This window comes from Lolium perenne, chromosome 7 (genome assembly GCF_019359855.2).
Source record: "Lolium perenne isolate Kyuss_39 chromosome 7, Kyuss_2.0, whole genome shotgun sequence".
NCBI lineage: Eukaryota > Viridiplantae > Streptophyta > Magnoliopsida > Poales > Poaceae > Lolium > Lolium perenne.
This window is the reverse complement of record NC_067250.2, coordinates 25,605,073-25,629,976: the sequence shown is the minus strand read 5'-3', so window position 1 is coordinate 25,629,976 and position 24,904 is coordinate 25,605,073. Positions and strand designations below refer to the sequence as shown.

Genomic DNA, 24,904 nt, shown 5'->3' with positions numbered 1-24,904 from the left:
TAACGACATCTCTACACTTACCACGTCAACCTGTCATGCTAGATTCATTTCATTGTAAGGCTCCAGGCCGAAGACCGGAGTAGTAGCGTAACAACTAAGCATGGCTAAGCATAAAGAGATAAAGGATTTCGCGACGCACACATGCCAAACCTAGTTATGCTAGGAGCAGTGGATCAGGGTATCGAGGCTACAAAGGTCGGCCATGCAACAAATAGGGTAACTCTACCTATCGATAAAAGACAGTTGAATCGTATGCGATATGTATGAACCACAGATAAAAGCATTTCGAAATCATATATGAACCAGGTTAGGGCTTGCCTTGTCCCTCAGCTGATGAGTACGGTTCTTCGGTGGTGTTGACGTCGGACTCCGGCTCATATCCTATCGCGAAGAACCAAATACCGGAAAGGGAAACAAACATTCACGACATGGCATAATGCAATGCGCATACAATATGAATGACATGTCATATTAAGGGAATTAAGTAAACCCTAGGTGCATCGTCAAATTAAAGGTGTTCCGGCACCGGACACCGCCATATGAGAGGGGTTCTTTTAGGGTTTCATTAAATTTGCAAGTTCAAATGTTGTGATGATGTATGAATTACTCCTAAACTTGTAGAGAATGTTTTTCTGAACATTTCGGTATATTATACATCTTTTTCTGAATTAATATGAAAAACATATGAATTATACAAGTTTTAACCAAATTGTGGAAATGATAAATAACAAAATAGAAAAAGAAAAAGGCAGCATGACGTCGGGGGGCCTCAACCTCCCAGGTCGACCACAACCTGGTCGATAGGGGGTGCGGAGGACGACGCGGCCTTGCGCGTTCGACGTGCACGTCCACGGCGAGCCATCTGGTGGCAGCGCCGCCAGCTAATGGTCACCGGAGGCCCTCCTCCGGCGAGCCCGAGCGGCCGGGTCGATGGCGCGCGCGTGCCAGAGAAGGGGAGAGGGAGCGACGACTAGCTCCCGAGGAGCAGGAGCTCACCAGCAGCGCAGGAGAGGTGGCGGTGAGGCGAATGGAGGCCGGACGACGGAGGAATCGACGATGAACGGTGGTGGCCGGCGTCGGGGACAAAGCCCGATTGGCGCTGTAGAGGGCTGTTCCGCGACCGCCGCTTGGTGGAGGAGGAAGAAGGTGTTGAGGCGGAGCGAACGGCGGTGTCGGTCGAGCACAGGGAGGTCGGCAACGGTGGCGACGGCGAGGTCTGGCCGGGCTAGGGTTTGGCCGGGCTCGTAGAGAAAAAGGAGGAGAGGAGGGGCGGCGTGCTAGGGTTCTTCTGCGGCGGCCTAAATAGGCGCTCGTGGGCGACGGGAACCATCCCGGCCATCGGCGGCATCGAGCGGCAGGGAGAGCTCCATGGAGCAGCTTCCAGTAGGAGAGAGGAGGAAGAAAGGGGATTTTTGTGAAAACCCCCCTGGTTTTTTGGGATTTCCCTGGAAATGTTAAAACAGGATAGAACTTGGGATTTTTAGGGTATTTTCACCCAAGATTTGATGGGATTTTTGCATAAAATCTTCTTAACACAAAACTACATCCATTTGCAACATTGTTTCATAACATTTTGTGTAAAATTTCTCAAATTTAATGCATATGCATGCATGCTTATGCATAACTAGCAACATTTACTTGATTAGCAAAGTGGTTCTGTTACATCCACCCAAATAATGCCATGTGTTAGGGTGATTCCTATCCGAGACCTTTCATTTGCGTGGAATCTTGGCTCCAGCTCCACCCCTCCTCCCCAATCCCATCCGCCTCGACCCCTCCTCTCCGATCCCATCCGCCTCGCCGTCTCCTCCATCCACCTGTCCGCCTCCCTCCCTCCATCTTCACCGCAGTAAGGTTCCTCCACATCATCTCCCTAGCTACGACCAGACTGTGGCGGCGGCCACAACAACCACCATCAGGACTGCACGACGACATTCGATGGCATCGCGGCAAGCTCGGGCTTGCTTGCCGGCACGCGCTCGCATCCGTGCGCCGCGCTCTGTCGATCTCGCATCACCACGTCCTTCTCCAAGACACCAAGTTCCTGCCGCCATTGGCCGCGTCCTCCTCCTAGATGCCACTCCGACGAGCCACCAGGCCCGTGCATCGACGTGAACAAGGCAACGCCCCACGGTGAGGAACCACTTCTCTTCACCACTCTCTATCCCTGCCTCCCCTCGAACGAACGAACCCACTCGGATCAAATTGATCTTGCATATGACGCAGCAAGGAGAGTGTAAAAACAGGGTTTTTTCAACTTAGGATCTGATCATGAAATTTTTCAGAATGTCGTGATGTGTTGTAGCACTCTAACCAATGATGTCCTTCATTTGATGATGGCAGTAACATGGGGAGTGTTTTCTTGCATATGATGTGTGTCAGGATAGACAAATTGGGTCCTAATCCAATTTAGTACTAGCCATGTCCTGTTTGATCAGTTGCTGTGGATCAGTTTATAGTAACACGATCATGTCTTTTTTTCCTTTCTATTTTGAATCAGTAAAATTTGTCTATCCCATCATAAATTTATGTTGTTAAATGCATGCATGCTTCTTCTTTTTTCCCCTTCTTTTCTATGTCAATAAACACAACAAGCAACAATAATTATCATGCGACATGTACTTGTTCAATTATCATGCCTAAGCATATCATGTCATTTATTTGTAGGTCAACAAAGATGCAGCAGCTTCGTATAGGTACACCACTCCACTCGAGTCATCGTGCTACTGGAGTAGGAGCAAGGATGGTAATATAAATTTTAGTGTTGATGCATATGTGTTTTATAGACTTGAACATGGCTTAATATTTTGGATCATCCAAAGGATGGTAATATATATTTTAGTGTGTGAATGTGTGTTCTGGGTTCAAAAAGTTATGAAATGATAGTTGTTGCAATGAAAAAATAGTTGTTGCAATTCATCTCATGCTCACGTTTATGCGATAATATAGCAATTCCATGTTAAATTCTAGAATAATTTATAAATCTGTGTGGTAGCCAAACAAGTATATGGTATTGGAATCCCAATACAAATGAAATGAATTCCTAAATTCATTTCATTTGGTACAAATGAAATGAATACCCGGGAGCCAAACGAGCTCTAAGGGATTTCCTTCGAGGCGGAAACCGGGCCTTACACAAAGATTGAGGCACACATCCACAATTTAATTGGAGGCTCCCAACAAATCACCACAAAGGCATAAAAGCCGTCTAGGGTTCCAAGAACCCAAGAGAAAGAAGCTCCTCACTTTCACTTCCACGGATCACCGTGGAAAGCTCACACCGATGCACCAAATGCAATGGAAAATCCTTCACTCCTAAATTTCACCAAAGCTACAAATCTTGTGGAGGAAGAAGAGAGGAAGAACAAAGAAAATTCACAAAAAACTCCAAAATCTACATCTGCTCTTACTTTTCCCTCAAGAAGATTGAAGATGCAGAGGAGGAATGGAGGGAAATGGGAAGCTCTCAAGGTCAACAATGGTGGAGAACACAAATGGGAAGAGGTTTAGTACCTTCTGCCATTGGAATGCCATACACCTCAATTCATGGGATTCACTCTATGTTGGTATCATATGTATACACAAATATGAGTTTTTGCATGAGATTGTTGCTAAAATCTGGAAAAATTATGGCTATCTTCATGACCCGGCCTTTGGCCTGGTGTGCCTGCTCACACACCGGTTGCGTCGGCATCTCGCCCCGGTGGACCGGCTGGTTGACCGGCTCATCCGGTCTACAGCCCGGCTCTGCTGGCCGACACGCCAACCCAACCAGATTTTCTCAATTTCATCAAAACACTTGTTTACATGTGATACTTTTTGGCCTCATTGTTCTTGATGACATGTACACTTACCCCACTGCTATCCCCCTTATTTGCTTATTCTCAGGTTGTTCTAGTGATGGCAACCGTGTTGATGCCAAGAGGGGCAAGACTGAGAGGCCTCCGGGGTGCCGTACTAGTACTTGTGTGCCTAACAAGCCAGCTCAACCCAGTTCTGCCAGTGGTAGGGTCAAGTCGATAGGGAAGAGGAAGAAAGGCAAAGATATTGCTAAAGATGACGATCTTGTGGAGCAAGAGCCATGACAAAATACTGGTACAGTTCAAATCGCTGGCTAGAGGAGACTCAGAGAGTCCAATTCCTACTGTTTCAAAGAAAGAACCTACAACAGTGGTGATAGGGAATTTTGGACTAAGACTCAGGCTTGTTTCTGGGATGACTTCTACAGCTCTGCAGAACATATGAGGAATGGAACTTTTGTGCAACCCAGGGATATCAACAAGTAAGAGCTACTCATGTATAGTGCCACTGAGTATCGCTTTGTGGTTGATGCCTTGCAGAAGATGGGACTTCTTGACCTTGTGTGCCTGAAGCATGGAAAGTCTGCTATTACCGGGGAGTATTGCCCGGCCGTTGTTTGTCAGTTTAACTGCACAATTTTCTTCCATGATGATCCTGCTCGCACTATGACTTGGATGTTCAGGACGGAGCAGTATTCTTGCAACTACATTGACTTCTGTGAAGCAATGGGACCTGGTGGTGGCCGTGCTTGAGGCTTTCAGGTTCACACTAAGGATCCATTCACTCACAGTGATATTGCATTATGTTATCCTCCAGAGCCTGCCCATGCTCCTCCACTGATCTCAGGGATGTATTACTCTTATCAAGTTCTAGCCAAGATATTCCGTGAAGAGTCTGATCAGCAAGTCTGGAGATTCTAGTGACTGTCGTGCCTACCATCTCAACCTTATGTTCTACTGCCGCCCTCAAAACATCAAGAGGATTGATGGATGTGGCTTTCTCTATAATGAACTGAGACGCTCTATTCGCAATCGCATGACTCCGAACTTTGCTCAGTACATCCAACAACTTATTAATGCCGTTGTGCCCGCTCCTTTCAACAGGAAAGACCAAGTGATAAAGATGGAGACTTTCAAGTTTCCAAACCATGGTCACAAACCTGAGATTCCTGACTTATGCCTACGGAGCGCAGGACCAAGGAAAGGCATGATCCGGTGCTAGTTCCAGCTCCGCTATGCGCCCCAAGCGGGGTGCATCTCGCTTCTTTGCAAATTTACGGACACCATCCAGGAAGTGAGCAATGCTCGCCCAATGTCAGCCCGACACCGTGCTCGACCCGGCCTGTGGCCCGGCAAGACCGGGCGCCTCACCGGTTGGTTCGGCGCCTGGCCCGGCAGACCGGCCACCTCGACCAAATGCTGAGCTGGACACTCCCCAACGGCTGGACTTGGACTATAAATACCCCTTCACCTACCTCATAACAGTTAGGCACTACATTATACTCTGTTTTTAAGCTCTCTCTGTCATACTCCATTGTTGCAAACATCAAAAGCTTCAAATCTCCATCCTCCTCCACCCAAACTCAAATCCCTCCCGGGAATAGCTAGAGGAGGCCTTGATCTATAGTCTCACCGAGCCAAATCTTGTCCCCCTTGTATTCTTCAAGATACCTGCTCTCTAGGGTTTCTTGGAAACCCTAGGTGGGCAGAATCATCCGGAAGCATCCGAGCTATGGATTTGCTCCGACAAGGATTGTAAAGGTTTGGAGACCGCCTCAAAGTCTACCACAAGTGAAAGAGCTATTCCTCCGCGGGATAGGCTCGGAGAATAAGGTGAGCATTCATGGCATTGGGAAATCCTCCGTGGGATCCCCACCTCTCAAAACGTGACGTACCTTCTTGCAAAGGAAGGGAACACGGGAATACATCTTTGTCTTCGCGTGCTTTCGGTTATCCTTAACCGATCTCATTACTTGTGTTATATATCCTGTGAGAGCCTTCGTGCTTGAGTTAATTGCATTATCATCTAGGTCGCCTCACCTAGTTTGTATTAGGCTCACATGTATATTCCGCAAAGCCTAATAGTGCAAAGAAAGAATTAAAATTTGTAGAAACCTATTCACTCCACCTATAGGTTTACCATCTCTGAACTTTCAATGTTGCCTGCCTTTTTCATCACCATGATTGGTAACTATAGAGAAGGATTCCCATTCGAGGCTGCAGTGTGCATTGCTAACGTTGTAGCTTCCTGCACCGCGAGTGCCCGGTTTACCTCCCCATGCGAGCCCTTCTTGATGAGCAGCCTCCACCCGCGTGCTCGACATCTCGCAAAGACCTCGGACATTGCCGATGTTCGCCGCGCCATGGATTCCTTCATGGTTATGAGGGTCGTTGGGGTCATGTCTCAGAAGTGTCGAGCCACCATCCTTGCATCCTCCCCCGAAATTGCCTTCTCCCGACCTTGAGAAAGCTCTATGAGCGATGTCCAACACCGGTATGCTCACCCCCAACAAAAAGCCTAACTTTGATTCGCCTGATCCATGGGAGGTGGCGCCAGGGAAGGGGTGAAACTCGGTCTCGCGATGGAGTGGCCGCTAGGGACAATAAGAGAGCCATGCACACCTGTTGCTACTCGCCGACGAGAGGGGGAAAGTGCGGTGAGGGGCGAGGTGGGATAATGACCGGGAGGGTCATTTTTCAAGAGCTACCTGGCTTCATTTGATGACAAAAGAATGTAGATGCATAATTTGGCTACATCGATCCCCTGGATCATCATGTAGAGGCATGCGTGTGTCATCTCCGGGTTCCATTATCCGGAATGTGTAGAGAATATAGAAAGCTCTAGAACTTGTGTAAAGAGAAAGAGAGTAGTACACACAACACATCACATGTGCTTATCGATGTCAGTGCCCCCTTTTGAGCTGTTGCAGTGCCGGAGCCTGCGTTTACACCTGAGGAAAGCTCGGGCCTAGCCAGGCTTTGGACCATGCCCAAAAATCCTGTAGATAAAAGTCCAAGCCGATCCTAGAATGGCCCAAATGTCAGGCCTGAACCTATCCCGAACGAGCAATAGCCCAACCCGAGAGGTTCGGCCCTATCCTTCCCTAAATTGTAATAACTGCAAGCCTAAGCTCGACCCGGCCCGACGTTCGGGCAAATATCAGGCCCAAGCCCAGCCCGGGATTTTCGGGTCGTCTGGGCCAGCATGCCCATGCGCAGTGCATCTTATCTAGGACCAGAACACTCAATTCTTTTTGTGCCGAAGGGCATCTCAAGCGGCGCGACGCAAACGGACGCTGAGCGACCGAGTTTGCGTCCGCCCCCAAAAATGCGTTTGGTATCACCTCCAGCGGGGCGACACATAGTGACCGGGCCGTCCGCGGCGACGTAAACGTGGCCCAAATATGCGCCAGGTTTGCGTCGCTGCGCGGACGCAGCAGTCGTCCGCCCGGCCCTCGCACGGGCCCGCTTGTCAGGGACACAACTGCTTCGTCTTCCGCGGTATTACTTACGGGCGGCACGCTGTAGCCTTTCCAGGGTCACGTTAATGGCGCGCCTCGGCTTCCGCGAGCGTGCGCAGCTGGGCGGCGTCGCAGTGGCAGGACATTGAAGGCGATATGGCTTCCGAGACTCTTAAAGGGACGTTGTTGGTGCCCATTTCCCCGGCCACACCATTGCCAGAGCCAATACAATCTACCCCACCGACGCCATGAGGAAGAAATGCTAGCCCTTCCGCAAGACAAAGAACGATCACGAGGCTAGCGGCTCGCGGTCCGGCAAGAAGCCACGGATCGGGCGGTACGTCCGCATCGGCTTCGTGCGTCACCTTTCGGAGGAAAACCGGCCGGTGCCATGGCCGGACGCAAACCTTCCTGGAGGAGGCTGGTACCTCAACTCCAGGCGCGTGCCGGTACCCCTAGTTCTACGCGAGGGCCGAGAGCACCGGGACGAGGTGCGCCGCCGCCGAGCCATCTTGCCGCCGGATCTCCAACAAGATCCGGCGTACGAGCTCAACTCCTACAACTGGATCTCCTTTGGAACGTGGGAGTTCGACCTCCTCCACTACCGACGTACGCGAGTCCGCGCTGCTGCAGGGTAGGCCCGCGACTGCTCTGGCCACGCCGACGCGTTCAAGCGACCGCGCTCCGGCCTGGGATCCCTGGCCACCTTCACCACAGCCTTCTGCGCAGTCGACGGCCTAGCCGCGGTTGTCGCAGCCTGTCCTACCTCCTCCACTACCGACGTACCAGCTTCCATGGCTGACGCCGGAGTTCATCGACCTCGTCAGCGACGACAACCAGTAGGCAGTACCTAGGTTTATTTATGGTCTTTTTATGTTTTTTATTAACGTAAACTATGACTATGAATGGGAAAAAAATTATGCGTCGTTCCGCTGGAGCCACCTCCGATGCACGGACGATTTTGATCATTTCGACCAACGCAAACGAACATGACGGACGTCCAAAATGCGTCGCCCCGGTGGAGATGGCCGGAAGTGCTACCGCATCAGCATCTACGTACGCTGGTTTCCTTCTCCCGCACACTTCCTTGGAACTGGATTCGGGATGCGACCCCCGCTGCAGATCTGAAGCAACGGTCATCCCGCCATCTTCTCGGGCAAGAAACGGGTCGGCAGGGGCCAATCATAGCAACGGTTCCCCAAAGTCCACGCCGCACTACCCAAAATCAGCGGCCGCCTGCCCGCGCGCGAACCCCGACACGCTCTTGCCCCAGCACGCACGCTCCCCGTCCTGGGTTTTCCCGCCACTCCCCACGGGCCTACCCACCACGCCCGCCTGGTCTGCATCTCGTTTCCAACACGACGCCAAAACCAGCGCGGGAAAACGGCTCCCCGTTCCCGCGCGCCAGCCCCGTTCCCAAATCAAAAAACCTCCATTTCTCCGCATAATTACTGCCGCGGCGCGCGCCAGGAAGGCATTTAAACCCGACCCCCGCGCGACGCCCCAAACCCTACTACGGGAGTACCAGCACCACCACCAACCACACCCCCCTCATTCCCAACCCAATCCACACCGCGGCGGCGGCGGCGGCGGCGCGAACCACCTGAAGGCCCCTCTCCCACGCGCGGCGCGGCCGAGATGTACGTCGTCAAGCGCGACGGCCGCACGGAGACGGTGCACTTCGACAAGATCACGGCGCGCCTCAAGAAGCTCAGCTACGGCCTCAGCCAGGACCACTGCGACCCCGTGCTCGTCGCGCAGAAGGTCTGCGCCGGGGTCTACAAGGGCGTCACCACCAGCCAGCTCGACGAGCTCGCCGCAGAGACGGCAGCAGCGCTCACGGCATCGCACCCGGACTACGCATCGGTACGGTTACCTCAGACGCGCACCGATCCATCCCTTTGTCAAACAATCTCTTCCGTTCAGCTGGCTCCCCCGTTTTTCTGGTGCCTGAATGGTGAACCTGACTGACGTCTCCCTGTGCTCGTTCTGCAGCTTGCCGCCAGGATTGCCGTGTCCAACCTCCACAAGAGCACCAAGAAGTCATTCTCCGAGACGTAAGTGGACACCAGCCATTCCTCTGATTCCTTCTCTTCGATTCATGTAGTACTGGGCTCTGAATTTGGGATGCGTACCTGCAGTATCAAGGAGATGTACCAGCACTACAACGAGAGATCTGGGCTCATGTCCCCTCTCATTGCTGAGGATATCTACCAAGTCATCATGAAGGTGAGACACTTTTCTCTGACAGCAAATATCTCAAGATAACTGTCTATATTTTATAGTAGACTATTACTTAGTACAGACAAACAGTTTGAAAATAACCCTTTCTCTGCATAGATTATTACTACTACTCGTAGTACGTGCTGAAGATTACTGTCTTTTCACAGATTATTATACTACCAGTAGTACGGACAGACAATTGAAAAATAACCGTTGCTCTGAATTTACTGTTCCGTTGCAGTATTTAATATCCGTATGACTATGTGTTGTAGTACTATTTTAATTTTATAAGAAATAACGAGCACTGCTCTGCTCTGCTCTGTTTGTTCCATGATACTACTGCTTCTGACGTTGTGACATTTGATCCCACAACGCCTCTCGCCTGGACAGCGAGATTATTTACGGACAAACAATTCAAAAGAAACTGTTGCCCTGAATTTACTCTTCCATTGTAGTATTTAATCTCTATAGAACTATGTGCTGTATTTTAAATCCTTAATGAGCCCTGCTCTGCTATGCTCTGTTTCTTCCATGATAAAGAGTAGTACACGTTGTGTCTTATCCTGCTTCTGATGTTGTGGCATTTGATTCCAGAACGCCTCTCGCCTGGACAGCGAGATTATTTACGACAGAGACTTTGATTATGACTACTTCGGCTTCAAGACTTTGGAGAGGTCTTACCTCTTGAAGCTCGGTGGCAATGTCGTCGAACGGCCACAGCACATGCTAATGAGAGTTTCGGTAGGGATACACAAGGACGACATCGACTCTGCAATCAAAACCTACCATCTCATGTCCCAGCGCTGGTTTACTCACGCTTCGCCAACCCTTTTTAATGCTGGCACCCCCAGGCCGCAGGTACAGCGTGTAATCTGTCACCCTTGATAACCTCTATCATGAAAGAAAATCGTTTACTTACAGTTGCACCCTACATGATGCAGTTAAGCAGCTGTTTCCTCATCTGCATGAAAGATGATAGCATTGAGGGAATCTATGATACTCTCAAGGAATGTGCTGTCATCAGCAAATCTGCTGGAGGAATTGGTGTCTCAGTACACAACATTCGTGCCACTGGGAGTTATATTCGAGGAACAAATGGGACATCCAATGGGATTGTTCCTATGTTGCGTGTTTTCAATGACACTGCTCGTTATGTAGATCAAGGTGGAGGCAAGAGAAAGGGTAGGTTTTACTCTTCTATCAAACAGATTTTGTGACAAATTCTGATTCCATGGGTCCTGAAATTCATTCAATCTTCCAAAAAAAACAGGTGCCTTTGCTGTGTACTTGGAGCCCTGGCATGCTGATATCTTTGATTTCCTTGATCTTAGAAAGAACCATGGCAAGGTAAGATGTTAATCCAACATTATCTAATCACCTTTTTTTTACTTCTTAAACTGTCTTTAACCATTCAAATCTCCTGCACTCTTTATGACAATGCATTCTACATTTTACCAGTAAATAGTGGCCTCCTGTGAATGCCTTTCTGAGTCTTAGTTTGCTGCAATTTATGCCCTTACAAGAGTATTGAATATTGGTATAATACTTATTACTGCATTTTGCATAATATAGAAGCTTTTAATAATTATCTACTTACTATGCCACATGTATGTTCTTTGTTTGTGATCCTTATTTCTATCATATCATATATCTAGAAGGTGTTCTGATGAATGCCAATTTAACAGGAGGAGAATCGTGCAAGGGATCTTTTCTTTGGTCTCTGGGTTCCTGATCTATTCATGCAGAGAGTACAAAATAATGAGGATTGGTCCCTGTTTTGTCCTTATGAAGCTCCAGGGTTGGCTGATTCCTGGGGCGAGAAGTTTGAGGGCCTGTACAAGAAATATGAGAGAGAAGTAAGATTAAAACATTATTCATCTATATGGAGTTAAGCATGAACAGTCTTCAGAAATTTACTTCCTTGTTTCAGGGCAAGGCAAAGAAAGTTATTCCAGCACAGTCCCTGTGGTTCGACATTTTGAAGGCACAGATAGAGACTGGAACACCTTATATGCTCTATAAGGTACATTAGCAGCAAAACAATGAGTACATGAGTCTGGATTCCAGATTAAGATACTGGCAATGATCAGGTTCCAGGAATTTATTATCACTCTTTTTTATCTGCAGGATACATGCAATAGGAAAAGTAACCAGCAGAATCTGGGCACAATCAAGTCTTCAAACTTGTGCACTGAGATAATTGAGTTCACAAGTCCTGAGGAAACTGCTGTCTGCAACCTAGCGTCTATTGCTTTACCACGTTTTGTAAGGGAAAAGGTATGTATTCTCAGTGTTTGGCTGAATTTTGACCACTGTCCTAGAGGTTGCATTCTTATGCCTTATGATAAACTTGTATTGCAGGGTGTCCCTATAGAGTCCCATCCATCTAAGCTTGTTGGTAGCAATGGATCACAGAATAGATACTTTGACTTTGACAAGCTGGGCGAGGTTTGTTCAGTTCCTACTGTAGATTCCCATTTCCGTCCTTTCAATGAATGTTCTAATAAACTGTTGGTCATACCAGGTTACTTCAACTATTACTTACAATCTAAACAAGATAATCGATGTGAATTATTATCCTGTTGAAACCGCAAAGAGGTCCAATATGCGACACAGGCCAATTGGCATAGGTGTTCAGGGCTTGGCAGACACTTTCATGTTACTTGGCATGCCATTTGATTCACCTGAGGTACCTTTTCCCAGATCAACTCTGGCACCTGTTCCTTTCTGGTTATAGCTGATATGTAACAAATAGAAACCCCCTTTTCAGGCTCAGCAGTTGAATAGGGATATTTTTGAAACTATTTACTATCATGCTCTGAAAGCTTCTGCTGAACTGGCTGCTAAAGAAGGTCCTTATGAAACATATCAAGGGTGCCCTGTCAGCAAGGTTTCTCCCTCTCCACAAATACCTTCCATTAATTACTGAAGCAGTCTAATGTTTGAAATGACTGGGTGAAAGTATGATCTTCCTAAAATTTGTTCTTTACCAACTTCCTTTTCAGGGCATTATCCAACCTGACATGTGGAATGTAGTGCCATCGAGCAGATGGAACTGGCCAGCTTTAAGGGAGACTATTTCTAAAGTTGGAGTGAGAAATTCTCTTCTTGTTGCTCCAATGCCCACTGCTTCCACTAGTCAGATTCTTGGCAACAATGAGTGCTTTGAGCCTTACACATCCAACATATACAGTCGACGGGTTCTAAGGTTTCTAAATGCAGTCCTAGTGCTCACATTCTGAACTCCATGTGCATATAATTGATTTTCTTCCATTTCTTTCAGTGGAGAGTTTGTGGTGGTTAACAAGCATCTTCTCCATGATTTGACTGAGATGGGCATTTGGACACCTGCTCTGAAAAACAAGATTATTTATGAAGATGGTTCTGTTCAAAAGATGACAGAAATCCCTGATGATCTCAAGGCAATCTACAAGTATGTAGTAGTTCATAACCCTTGCCTTCTATTCTATTGGACATAATTGCTATTTATATATCTAAATGTTTCTACTCAATTGTTGCACCAGGACTGTTTGGGAGATCAAGCAGAAAACGTTGGTTGACATGGCTGTTGATCGTGGATGCTACATTGATCAGAGTCAGAGCCTTAATGTTCACATGGACCAACCAAACTTTGCGAAGCTAACTTCATTACATTTCCATGCTTGGTCCAAGGTAATAACCATCATTTGAATTTTGAACCTTCAGCAGTAAATATCCTGCCTTGCTAAAATGGATCTCCATATTGATAAGCTAATCTTGGTTAATGCCAGGGCCTGAAAACTGGGATGTACTATTTAAGAACACGGGCAGCTGCTGATGCTATCAAGTTTACAGTGGATACAGGCTTTCTGAAGGTTAACGGGGTACGTTATTCAATCCTTGGTTTCACATCAGTTCTGTCTTTTGATCCCAGCCACACAAACACAAACTCAGTATAAAAAACTCAATTTGTTTGCAGGACACTGATGTCAAACTGGCAGAGGAAGATGATGAAGCAAAAATGGCACAGGTTGTCTGTTCCTTGAACAACCGGGAAGAGTGCTTGGCCTGTGGAAGCTAGATGCATCCACAACATCACACCCATCTATTTCTCAAAGATAGCAGCATTACACAACCCAACTGGCTGGTCATTTGGAGTTCAATAATGTGAGAAACGAGCTGTTGATGTATGGTTTGGTTAAGATTCAGTTAATTTACTGTCCAGCCCTTGATCGCTGAGATGCCAGCTTTGGCCTGTGTTGTATTTGTACCATTGAAACACATGGGCTGCTGCAGCTGTATATATATGTACTATGGTTTGTTTTATTAATTTGTCCTGTTGTTTCGTATACATACGAATGTGCAATGGTCTCCAGAAGCACATGTTTAGTTTATGAACGAGATTTTTCCTGTAGAGTTTCCTTGTTCATGAATATTACTTCTAAATTAAATATACTAGTTGGGCGTTGTTGGTCCATGTCTTGTCGCACACTTAGTGGCTAAACTGCAACTTCATGTGATGTAGAACATGATAACGCATTTAACTCATATATTCTCGGTCGAATTCAAAGCTGAATATTCTCCTAAGAACACATGTCTAAGAATTCACAGCCCGATACACATGGAGAAAATCAGTGATTGGATATGATTGCATCATATGATCACTATAGCATACTTAATTCTGACATTCCTGCCAGGACACGTACCAGGGGCATCATTTGGAGGAGACCCGAGATCCTTTGCACCATTCTTCTGTCTTCTCCATCGTTACATCGCTTTTCTAGTTAGAACCGATCATGGCGATGTATTGGTAGTCTTCTCAGCGTGTGCCTCTTGGTCTTCACGCTCTGTGTTGTCACTCTAAAGTCGGAGCCGTGCACATTGATCAGATGCGCACCTAGATTAGACATTGGCAACACCTATAAATCGGAAGGGAGGGAGTATCATAATATGACTGTATCGTAGCACATAAAACTAGCAAACTTAATGACAAATATATTAAGTACACAATTTTGCATTGAGATTTTACTAAAATAGTAAATAGTGTAAACTCTAGTGAAGTGAGTAGGTTAAATTAGTATTATGTGCATGATACTAGTGTATGCTACTTTCCATTCTGATTAGTCTTACTAATCAAAATGTAAGCCGTGTACGTTGAAGTTAGAGCCGTGCGCACACAAGTACACAACAAATAAGACATGATATACCAAATGGTCGTTGTTATCCTTTCTGACGCAACCCTTTTGTATTTGAGAGAATTCCTTATATGACACTATCTTAAAATGTGGTTCCTTATTTGACACTGAACTTTTTTTTCTTCCCTATTTGACACCTTGTCAAAACTTTTTTCCTTATATGACATCGCCGTTGGTTCCGTTAGTCTCTTCCGTCAGCTGAGACAAAACTACCCTTAATCGTTGTGTAAAGTGTGAAGGGTTGCGGTTACCCAGTGTTTCTATGGCGAGCCGTACGTCCGTGTTGGTTTCATCAGATACGGCTAGAACCATATGTGGAAAGCAAGCATCTTGGTCACTTGATGGATTCATGTACATGAAAGCCTGGCTCGTGGGCTAGCTCGTTTGATCGGAACCCACGGCAAAAAATAATCACGTGAACCTGGCAGGAAAAAACGGAAAAGGATTTGTGATTAGGTGATTGCTACACATGGCAGCACTTGCACCTAATTAATCCTCTTCTCCCACTCAAACTGCAGCAACGGTGCTTATCTACGCGTACGCATACATATGATTCTTGGGCCGGCTAGTCTGGATAGATAATTAGATGTAAGTACTTGGTTTGGGAGGCAAAGCTAGTACGTTTGGATGTCAGGGTAGATTTTCACGCCACCATGCTGGTGCCCGTATGGCCAGAGTGCTGGACTCAATCACACAGACGCATAGGCTCAACTCGTTACATGTAAATAGATTTGGGGGAAATTAATTTTGAGATGGCCAAAATATATATAGGGCATGATATATATGCATCATATTGTCTCGATTGTCATTTATGTAACATGATTTATCATATATTGTCTCGATTGTCATTTATGTAACATGATTTATTTAGGAGCGTACAAAATCTGGTCACATAATGCAACAAGGGCAAAAGTGTCTTTTCATGCCACTACTTAACACCGTTAATGTTCAAAATGAACTAGAGTGTCATATAAGGAATAAATTTTTAACCAAGTGTCATATAGGGAAGAGAAAAAAAACCAGTGTCAAATAAGGAACCACATTTTAACATAGTGTCAAATAAGGAATTCTCTCTTTGTATTTTCGCATAACTCGCCATTAGATTTTTTTGTGAGGGTGATAACACGCCATTAGATACACACCGTCCCAAAATATGAGACACGTTGTAATATGATTTTTGATGCACAACTTTGATTACTCATACTCATACACACTGCTGAAATATGGTAGTGGGTTTTAGCCCATAGCCAAATACAAATTCTGAAATTCTCCCGCTGATACATGACAAGAGGTGGGATCGAAGTTTAGTTCTAGATTGCTAGTTGGAAAAGATTCCGTGGTTTATAAGGTGAGCTCTTCCGCACCAACTAAGTGAGTGAGAAGAGAAAAAAATTCACAAGCACTTCTCCTCTGCCGTCTGCTTTGTCACGACGCACGCGCTGTGCTCGTGTTTCATGGATTGAACCGAGCCGTGCTTAAATTTTTTACTGTTTGAAAAATTATCTATTAATTAATTTCTATGACTCATTAACTTTCTTGTTTTATGGATCCTGTGCTGTGTTGAATCGAACGTGGACTGCTACCCACAACCTACCCGACATGCACTATATAATTCAATCCGTGAACCCTAGCCGCCGCAGCACAACATATGCGACTACCTTCTTCCAAAACTTTACGATGCCGCTCACGTCTTCCCCATCCCATCTTTCGACGCACATCGAAAGATGGGATAATAGACCTCTAGAAGCCCGCCACTGGTAGACTTGTAGGGATGAGGGGAGACCAATTTTTTGGGGAGCGCTCTAGCGAGACTACTGGCAACACCACATCATCTGACAACGACTTAGTCCCGAACGTCAACAACCTCTTCGATGACATCGACGTGGGTGACAACATCAACACCAACGTTGTAGGTCCGACTGCACCATACACTTGTCTTTTCTATTTGAGATCTTGTTTGAGTTTCTTGTTCTATCAATCGGAGTAGATATGATTAGTTATCATGTTTACATGCTAATTCTTTATTTACTTTGTTAGTCTTCACGATTAGTTTAATTACATAATTTATGCATGCTATATCTACAATTAATTTGGATTAAAACATATAGCAATTTGCTTATATATTTAAGACATACAAATTATATGGTTTTAGAATATATAAATGGTATAGCTCTATTATCGTTGCATATCTATTTCATTTCATATGTATTTATACAAACTTAATAAACATATAATAAATAAAAATGATAGTCAAAGTTATAGGATATTGATCAACGAAATTTAAAGATGTCTGATATAGGAAGTATGTGGAAATCTGAAAAGAGTATGTGTCTGGACTTCATTCTGGTTGTGTGTTACAACGATGCATGATTGTTTGCTTGAGCGACAATAAGTTACAACTTTATTTTGGGAAAAGTCCACCGATCTATTCATTCTCATTAGCAGAAATACAAGGAAATCTAAAAGTAATAAAAATTATAAATAGATCTTTGGATTACCTAGTGACAACTACAAGCACTCGAACGAGTCAAAGGCGCGCCGCTGTCCTTGCTCCTCCTCTCTGGAGCGGGAAAACCTTATCCTAGTAGAGCTTGCTGAAGTAGATAAACAAAAATTCATTATGCTAGGGCCCCATAGGACCAACTCACAAGAGAAGCAACCATCGCTGATGAAGAGAAGCATAAATCAGAAAGGAGCACCAACCAAATCCAACGGGATTATCCGGAGACAGACCTCCACACGCCCTCCGATAACGCTATACGCATCGCCTAAACGGGGGCTAGACGGGAAGAACCTAATTCCATCTGCCGCCACCACCACATCTTTGAGTAGGGCACAAACCCTAACAAAACAAAGAAAAACGAAGACCTCTCGCCGATAAGGACCGAGATCCACCGCACAACAGTGCACCGACGGGAAGCATGAGCAATCACATTTTCTTCTTAGAGGAGACACGCGGGATGAGCAGCGACGATAACACCAGCCTTTGATGGCAGTAGGAGCCCTACACCCCTATTCCACACCATATGTTTATACTAGGTGCGATATTTGTTGTTTTTGTCAATTTTCCGCTACTCATACTTTGATCGCTTTTAGTTAACTTTGATTTACCGAGTCAGCTAAAAGAGATCGAAGGGAGTAGAAAAATACGAAGAAGCACTTATTATATGATTACCACTAGACAATTTGCGTCCAACAGCTTATAATGTAGAAAATACTACTAAACAATTTTTATACGATGATTCATATGGACTACTCTTATACTCCGTATAAACTTGACAGAGGATAAAATAAAATGAAAAGATACAAATATCCAGAGGCTCGATCGGATCTGCAGTTAGTGGCCCGTATATTTGTTTCCGTTTATCCCCTATTTTTCCCGATTGAATTCCGGAGTCGATCCCCTCCACCAAGTCACTCCCAGGGTAAAACAAAACTCCACAGCGACGGAAACCCTAGCCGCCAGCGCTCTGTTGTTCGCTATCCCGCGTGCTTCTCCTCTCCGTCGCCGTCCCCATCCTCATCCCCGTCCACGTCCCATCGTCCCCTCCTCTCCGCTGCCGCCCCTTCGCCTCCTCTCAGTCGCCGCCTCGCTGGGCCACCGCATCCTCCTCCCACACACCAATCCAAGAGGCTGTAGTGCTCGCTTACTCACCGGCGGCCGCGAGGTCGCCCCCTCCTCTTCCCCCTTTCCCCTCCTGCTTGGAGATGAGGGTGGGGGGGGGAGATGGAGCTGCGCAGGCAACCGTCCGCGAAGAAGAAGACATGATCGGGTGTCACAGGATGGGAGGGGCGAAGCGATCACTAGCGGCGCGAGGGGAGGAGCTCGCTGGAGCGCAGCATTGGGAGGAAAAGGAACAGGAGGGTGGTGTATACGTGAGGACCGAGGCGGGGCAGCAGAGGCAACGCCTCGTTTGATCTTGCACGGTAAGCCACCCTCCTGTCTCTCCCGATCTCAGAAACATGCATTTGTTCTTGATTTTTCTATCTTGCTTTGTTTCAGGTTCAGAAACCAAGAGAGCAACATAATTTTATGGTGGATCTGTAGGAGTCATCAACAAATGGAAGATATGATTTTGGGAACATCTACCTTGGGCACATGATGCGTGGAATTGAGTTTCTTTTAATCAGGCAAGTTCCTTTCTCCGGTTCTTATTGTGTTACTAAATCCTATTAGGATTAGGATGCACAGTCCAGGGTGGTTTAGGCCGTTGGCTATTCTGTAATGCTACTATCTGCAGCAACACGACACAATGGCTACCATCCATCTCAGATCTCTTTCTATCTAGCTATAAAATGATGGACAAACTTTAACATACACAAGTTGTATGGCCTAACGTGGCTTTCAGCTATCTATCTAAGCCCTGCATTTCCATTAAATATGTGCATAAACATCAGCACAATCCGAATTTTCTCTGTTGTTACTTATTACTTTGTAATTTTTATTTGTTATTCTCACATCCAAGTTATCTTATATCTATCTGTTACGTTCATGAGTCTTGAATGCAATGCATGCTACACTTATGCACTGAAGGATGATGAAATTGCTGCATGTGCTATCTTATTGATGTTTTCTCTGTGCTTCTGGATTTTTTCACATCTCTCCAGTTCTGTACCGAGACTTCTGCAAACACCAATTCTGGCACGTAATTAATCCTTGCCTTTTTATATTTTACATACTTTACTATGTATTTTGTCATGATTGTAACTACTCTGACCCAAAACAGAGATTAACAGATCCAATGCTTTATATCGGGATGCTCTTTATCATGTATGGTATGTCGAAGATCACTATTTTTGTAGGTACATATTCTCATTCTTACGGATCATATTTTCTCTTCATTACTTGGATTTTTGGAAAGTTTCTCACATTTTATCTTCTAACCAGCATTAATTACCATCATTTGGGGGCATTTAGTATGGGATACGAGGCGATGCTACTCCTTGTTTTGAAAGAGTGGCTAGCCAGTAGGTGTACAACAAGGATATTTTAACTAGCGATGGAGAAGATGCAATATTTGATGTTCTGTTAGGGAAGACAACAATGCCCATATATGAGATGGATAGGCAGCCTGAGGTGTCCTTAAGAATGCATATGAGTAAGTCACCCTTTTAAATTTGTATATTTGAGAAGACAATTCTAGCTGCAGAATCATGGAAAAACTGCCATGAACTGCATCATTTGATTGCAGAAATAGATTGAAGCTTGCTAAAGAGAGTACATTTGGTTCCCTGCACTTGTGGTATTTTTTGGTATGTACTAAGTGCCTATTTTCATTCATGGATGTGCTTTTTGTGCAGATTATTCTTGGCCCTATCTAATCTGTGAAGTTTAACATGTTTTTTTTCATGCAGGACCCCTCTGAAGGAAGCATCGAACAGAGCTATTTCAACTGCTCATCATTTTTTCAGGGGATATTGAAGGGGTTAGTTGCTTTTGATGCTATAATGCCATCCCACTATGATATTTGCAACAAAATGACATTTACACATGCTAAATGAATGATATATGCAGGTGATGTCCTGTTCATAGTGATTCCTATGTGGACGACAAAAAAATGTAGGTCTAGCTTTCAACCAATTTTGCGACGAAACCATTGTGAAGAACCATGGTGTATTCAGAAACTGAAACGCTATTTCATCTGAATATTTTGATACTATAATGCCATCCCACTACTATATTTGTAACCAAATGACATTTACACATGTTAAATGAATGATATATGCACTGTTCAGCATTACATTGCATTGCACAGACTGCTTTCGTGTGGTTTAGTATTCACAATTGCATGTATTTAGATGTCACATTGACTGAACATTGAAGAAGTCTATAACTCATTAGCTAGACAGTTAATTTTATTTAGAGAACCAATTTTCCATGTGGCTACTGGCTAGAATTGCCCATGTATGGCCTTATGAAGGCATAAGTATGATATCTGCTACTATATGTAGACATGTAGTGATGTCTACAGCAAAGAGGAAGATTGCAATATACTAATACTCAAGCCAGTTTTCAAATTTAGGTGGTGGAGGCAAGTCAAGATTTTAGACATGTTGTGTTAGTGGTAGTCACAACTGATCATCCTCTTGAACTGCATGATGCTGGACCTAACTAATTGATTAATCAGACACTTATGAGTGACCTAAAATTATAGACGCCAATCCTTATGAGTGAAGTTGTTCCTGTGCAGAAAAAATTTTTTTTTTCTTCTAGCAAGCAAGAGAATGTCAAGATATTTTGAGTTATTTCTGATACTTGCTTGATGGAACAAACATAAATGCTTGGTAGATAGCAATTGCCTTTTTTTGGTCCATTGATTTGGGCTACATGGGATAAAAAAGTTGTTCTGTTTGTTCCTTTACAAATTTCAGGTGAGATCTCTTCCTAGGATCTGCTCATTAGGCTTGATTTCCTGACAGGTGTTCAGTTTCTTTCTCATGACCTTGACTTATATAATTGCATTTTAGGTGTCATCATTTGGTCACATGTATTGTCGTTCTTAGCAGGTATCATTGTTTGGTCACATGTATCATTGATCTACTTGCCTCCTTTGAATGTCCATATGTGTGTGTTAATACATTCAGTTATTTTAGACCACCTTCAATAATTTTTTTACACTTAAATTGGATAAAGAATGATCATGGTGCAGTTGCTTCACTTGGTTGCAGTTTATAGCATTAGTTTGCAAGCGCAAAATAATTTTTCCATGCATCTTTCTGATTGTTTTCTTACCTCGGCTAACTGCTGAAACCTTTGTCAAATATAATGAATGCCATGTCAGTAGCACCGTCGTTAATATAAATGATCTTATCTTGCCATTAGATGTAGCGTCCATTGACGAGATTTCTCGATGATTGGAATGGAGAGATTGAACTATATGCTTTCAGTTCATTTAATTTTTCTTTAGCTGCTTATTCATGTTGTGTACTTCTATTTCACGTATCGGCATGGCAATGTCTTAATTAATGTTCTTTTTAGTATTTCAGGCTTTAGAAGAACCATAGTTTGGAGGTTTCATTGTGTACCATGGCATGTGATATCTATATGCCATATCACCAATCAAAATCAGATTTCCCTCCCCCTCACTGTTTAGGCATGTTTAGCTTATTATTATTTCTTACAAAAGCACACTTACTTTCTCCGGTGAATCTATTCGTTTGCATCTCTTGGACTGCTCACCATGTTAAATTCTGGTGGCACTCTTGACAGTATTGAGCTACCGCGATTCAGATCAAATTCCGAGGGCCGGGGCAGTTTGGTTGTATTTGCTGGGCAGGTTGGCACTTGTAGAGTTGATGCATATGAAGTTAAGTTCAGCTATTCTGATGATGGCCTTTCTAGCCTTTGATCTCCCCACACGGGACTAGGCATTGAGATTTTGTACAATCCTTCTCTTGCCATCTGTGATGTAGCTGCAGTACTGTTCAGTAACCATTACATGTGCTGCCGTGCACATGGACACCATTTATTTTACAAAGATTGTTGGACGCAAGTCAATTGCTGCCTATTATGTTCTTTGTAGCTATAGCTGATTGTATTGACGTGATTTGTTGATAATTGATGCCGGTTTCGTTCTTACCATTGTGTCTTGTTTGTGAGTACTTTGTCCATGCCTTTATGTACTAACTAATTCATTTGGTGACATTATTTGCATAAGTTGGCAAACAGACTTTACATGCTTAGATCATTCAGGCTCGAGTGGCTATATAATCAGTTATCTCAACTCTGAAAGATGTTCCTCTGTTTCGTGAGCAGCATCCCTCACACCAAAAGTGATACAGCAGCTGCTAGCATGTGTTTTGCTATTTGGGCGCAGAAGACCAGCGAGGAGGCGCCCCAAGGGGCGCCCCAACCATTAGTGCACAACTTGTAGAATGTTGGAAGTCGAGTTCGCCCACCTTAGAGCATCCCCAGCCGTTGGGGCTCCCCAGGCCGAAATCCGCGCCGGATGGATGTATTTTGTGGCCTGGGGAGGCCCATTTTTCCAGCAGCAAGCCCATGGTCGCCGACTGACGCGCACCCACCGCGTGCATAGCGACGGCGCAGTCACCGGGAAGGGCAATCGTCGGAGTTCCCTCGACGCATTGAACCGTCGCGAAGTGGTCTGGAGAGCCGAAACGACTCGTCGGGAACGGTCGAAGTGGCCTCGATGCGAGAACCGCCGTAATGGAGCACGAACTCCGCGGAAGAGCAACCGCCGCTCTCTTCGTCGAGAGACCTACATATACGGTTTCCGACGGCCGACGCCATTCATCTGTTATCTCCTCGCCATCCTCCGTCAACCATGAGCGATCTCTCTTGGCCATCGGACACCGACAGCGAGGGGAAGCCGCCTGGATGGCGCCATTGGTGGGATAAAGCTGCATCGTCCACCAGCGTCGTTTCCCCCCCCCCCCCCCCCCCCCCGCCGGCCAGCGAGGACGAATGGGATGACGACGAGGAGGACGAGGAGGAGGACGAAGAGGCCAAGGAGCAGGCCGAGGAAGAGGCCGAGGAAAAGGAGGAGGAGCAGCAGGAGGAGGACGACGAAGAGGCTGAGGACACTGACGAGGAGGAGGACTCAACTTCCTCCGACGAGGAGGTGACGAGCCGGAAGCGTCGCCGCCACGACGATGAGGCGGGGCCATGTAGGAAGAAGAAGTAGTTTAAGTTTGTTTTAAAGTTTTTATATGTAATTTTTATGTTTATTCGAATTATATTCGAAATATATATAATCTATCTGTGTTGCACCACTTGAGAGTTCAAAGCTTTCGTTCGACGAGGGTATAGCCGTAGATCGGGAAGACGAGGGTATTGCCGTAGATCGGGAAGACGAGGGTATTGCCGTACAAACCCAGGCCATTGTCGCTGACAAGTTGGGGCCACGCGCGCTTTCGTTTCGTCCGGACTCCCCGAGCGCTCCCCGGGGGGCCGGGGATGGCGTGGGCTCTCCGGATGGATGAAGGGCCAAATCCGGATGAAAACGAGGAACCGGGGGCGCGACTGGGCCGAATTATGCCGTCCGGATGGAAAAAACGCTCGCCGGGGGCCTGTTCGGGGGACGAGTGGAGATGCTCTTATAGGTCTGCTGTAGTGTTGTACAAATAGGGATGTAAATAGATTTCCGCACCAATTTTGGCTCTGAATCTATTTCAAGGTATCAACATCCGATTCTAGAGGATTCGACAGACAAGGATATTCGATTTTGAAGTGACGACTCAGATACAATGTAGAATATGGTACAATAAATATCATACGGATATGAATATCTGAAGTTTGATTAGGATTATCCGAATGTTTCAAAGCAGATAATCAAATTTTGAGCCAAATGTCAAGTCCAATACGAAAAAGTTAGTAACTATAGGGTTACAAAATTAATTTGGCGAGCATGTCTGCCTGTGAGTTTAAACACCGACATGCTGATGGTTTACATAATCAATTTAATTAAATTAATGCCATCTTGTGAATTCTTATGTTTTAGCCTATATTGTGTCTCTATTTTCTCAATAAAATGATTTCTAAGGTTAAATTCCTCTTAGGTTTTGCTAGGATATAATTATTTGCCTATGAGAATATTTTTACGAATTTCCTGTCCGAGTTCGTCCCTTTTCCGATTCGAATCCACGGTCCGATATATCCTCGTTCGAATCCGCAACCGGTCATTATTTCCGCTCTGAATTCGATAATAATATACGGTAAAGAATTTGTACGAGTAAAATCCGATCATATCCAATCCAATCTGTTTACACCCCTATGCACAAAGCGTTGCCCAACTAAACAAGGTGTTGCGGACGTGCTACAATTATTTGATCAATTCCCAGTTATAATATATAGTAATTTTCGGTGCCCAATCGAAAACCGAAGAGCATTTTCTATTGCGGATCATGTATCAAAAATTTGAGACACACCAATTGGGATGTCAAAATTTCATAATACGATCTGATGATGTGCAGGTTATTGAGATTATGCTTTTGGGTGGTGTCTCCTCGACGTCTTCTGCAGCTATATTTGACTAGTTGAATGCCCGTGCTTCGCCATAGCCAAAAAACTTATCCAATTGGTAGAACATAAATTATAATAGCGGAACTAAAAGACTCAATTTTAACGTAAAAATTTCCATTATCTTTACTATTAAGGTTAAGGTGAAATATATGATCGTTTAGTTAGTGGTGAGAAAGTTCGGTGAAACTCACCACCGGCAACATCTATATTTCAGGTGGAAGCTGTTGGTTTCTAGATAGCAATAACAATTTTGGAAGCGCTCCA

The 24,904-nt window shown here is 45.2% G+C and overlaps 1 protein-coding gene and 1 long non-coding RNA gene across 4 annotated transcripts; both read left to right on the top strand.

The window, feature by feature from the left end:
- The first annotated feature begins 8,749 nt into the window (after positions 1-8,749).
- LOC127318051 (ribonucleoside-diphosphate reductase large subunit) lies at positions 8,750-13,814 on the top strand. The gene is made up of 17 exons (XM_051348668.1): positions 8,750-9,127; positions 9,257-9,318; positions 9,403-9,490; positions 10,079-10,342; positions 10,426-10,666; positions 10,755-10,831; positions 11,170-11,340; positions 11,415-11,507; positions 11,612-11,761; positions 11,846-11,932; positions 12,009-12,173; positions 12,255-12,374; positions 12,490-12,692; positions 12,768-12,917; positions 13,009-13,156; positions 13,255-13,347; positions 13,443-13,814. Exons 1-17 carry the CDS (start codon positions 8,900-8,902, stop codon positions 13,542-13,544), a joined length of 2,442 nt encoding a protein of 813 aa, XP_051204628.1. The 5' UTR covers positions 8,750-8,899; the 3' UTR covers positions 13,545-13,814.
- Positions 13,815-18,079: 4,265 nt separating this feature from the next.
- LOC127318052 (uncharacterized) lies at positions 18,080-19,876 on the top strand. 3 transcript variants are annotated; one of them, XR_011748947.1, is made up of 6 exons: positions 18,080-18,585; positions 18,662-18,789; positions 19,267-19,300; positions 19,386-19,461; positions 19,547-19,757; positions 19,851-19,876. It is a non-coding gene; the product is annotated as an uncharacterized lncRNA (long non-coding RNA). The 3 variants fall into 3 exon arrangements; XR_011748946.1 differs by having other exon boundaries at positions 19,267-19,461; XR_007861644.2 differs by having other exon boundaries at positions 18,662-19,461.
- The last annotated feature ends 5,028 nt before the right edge of the window (positions 19,877-24,904 follow it).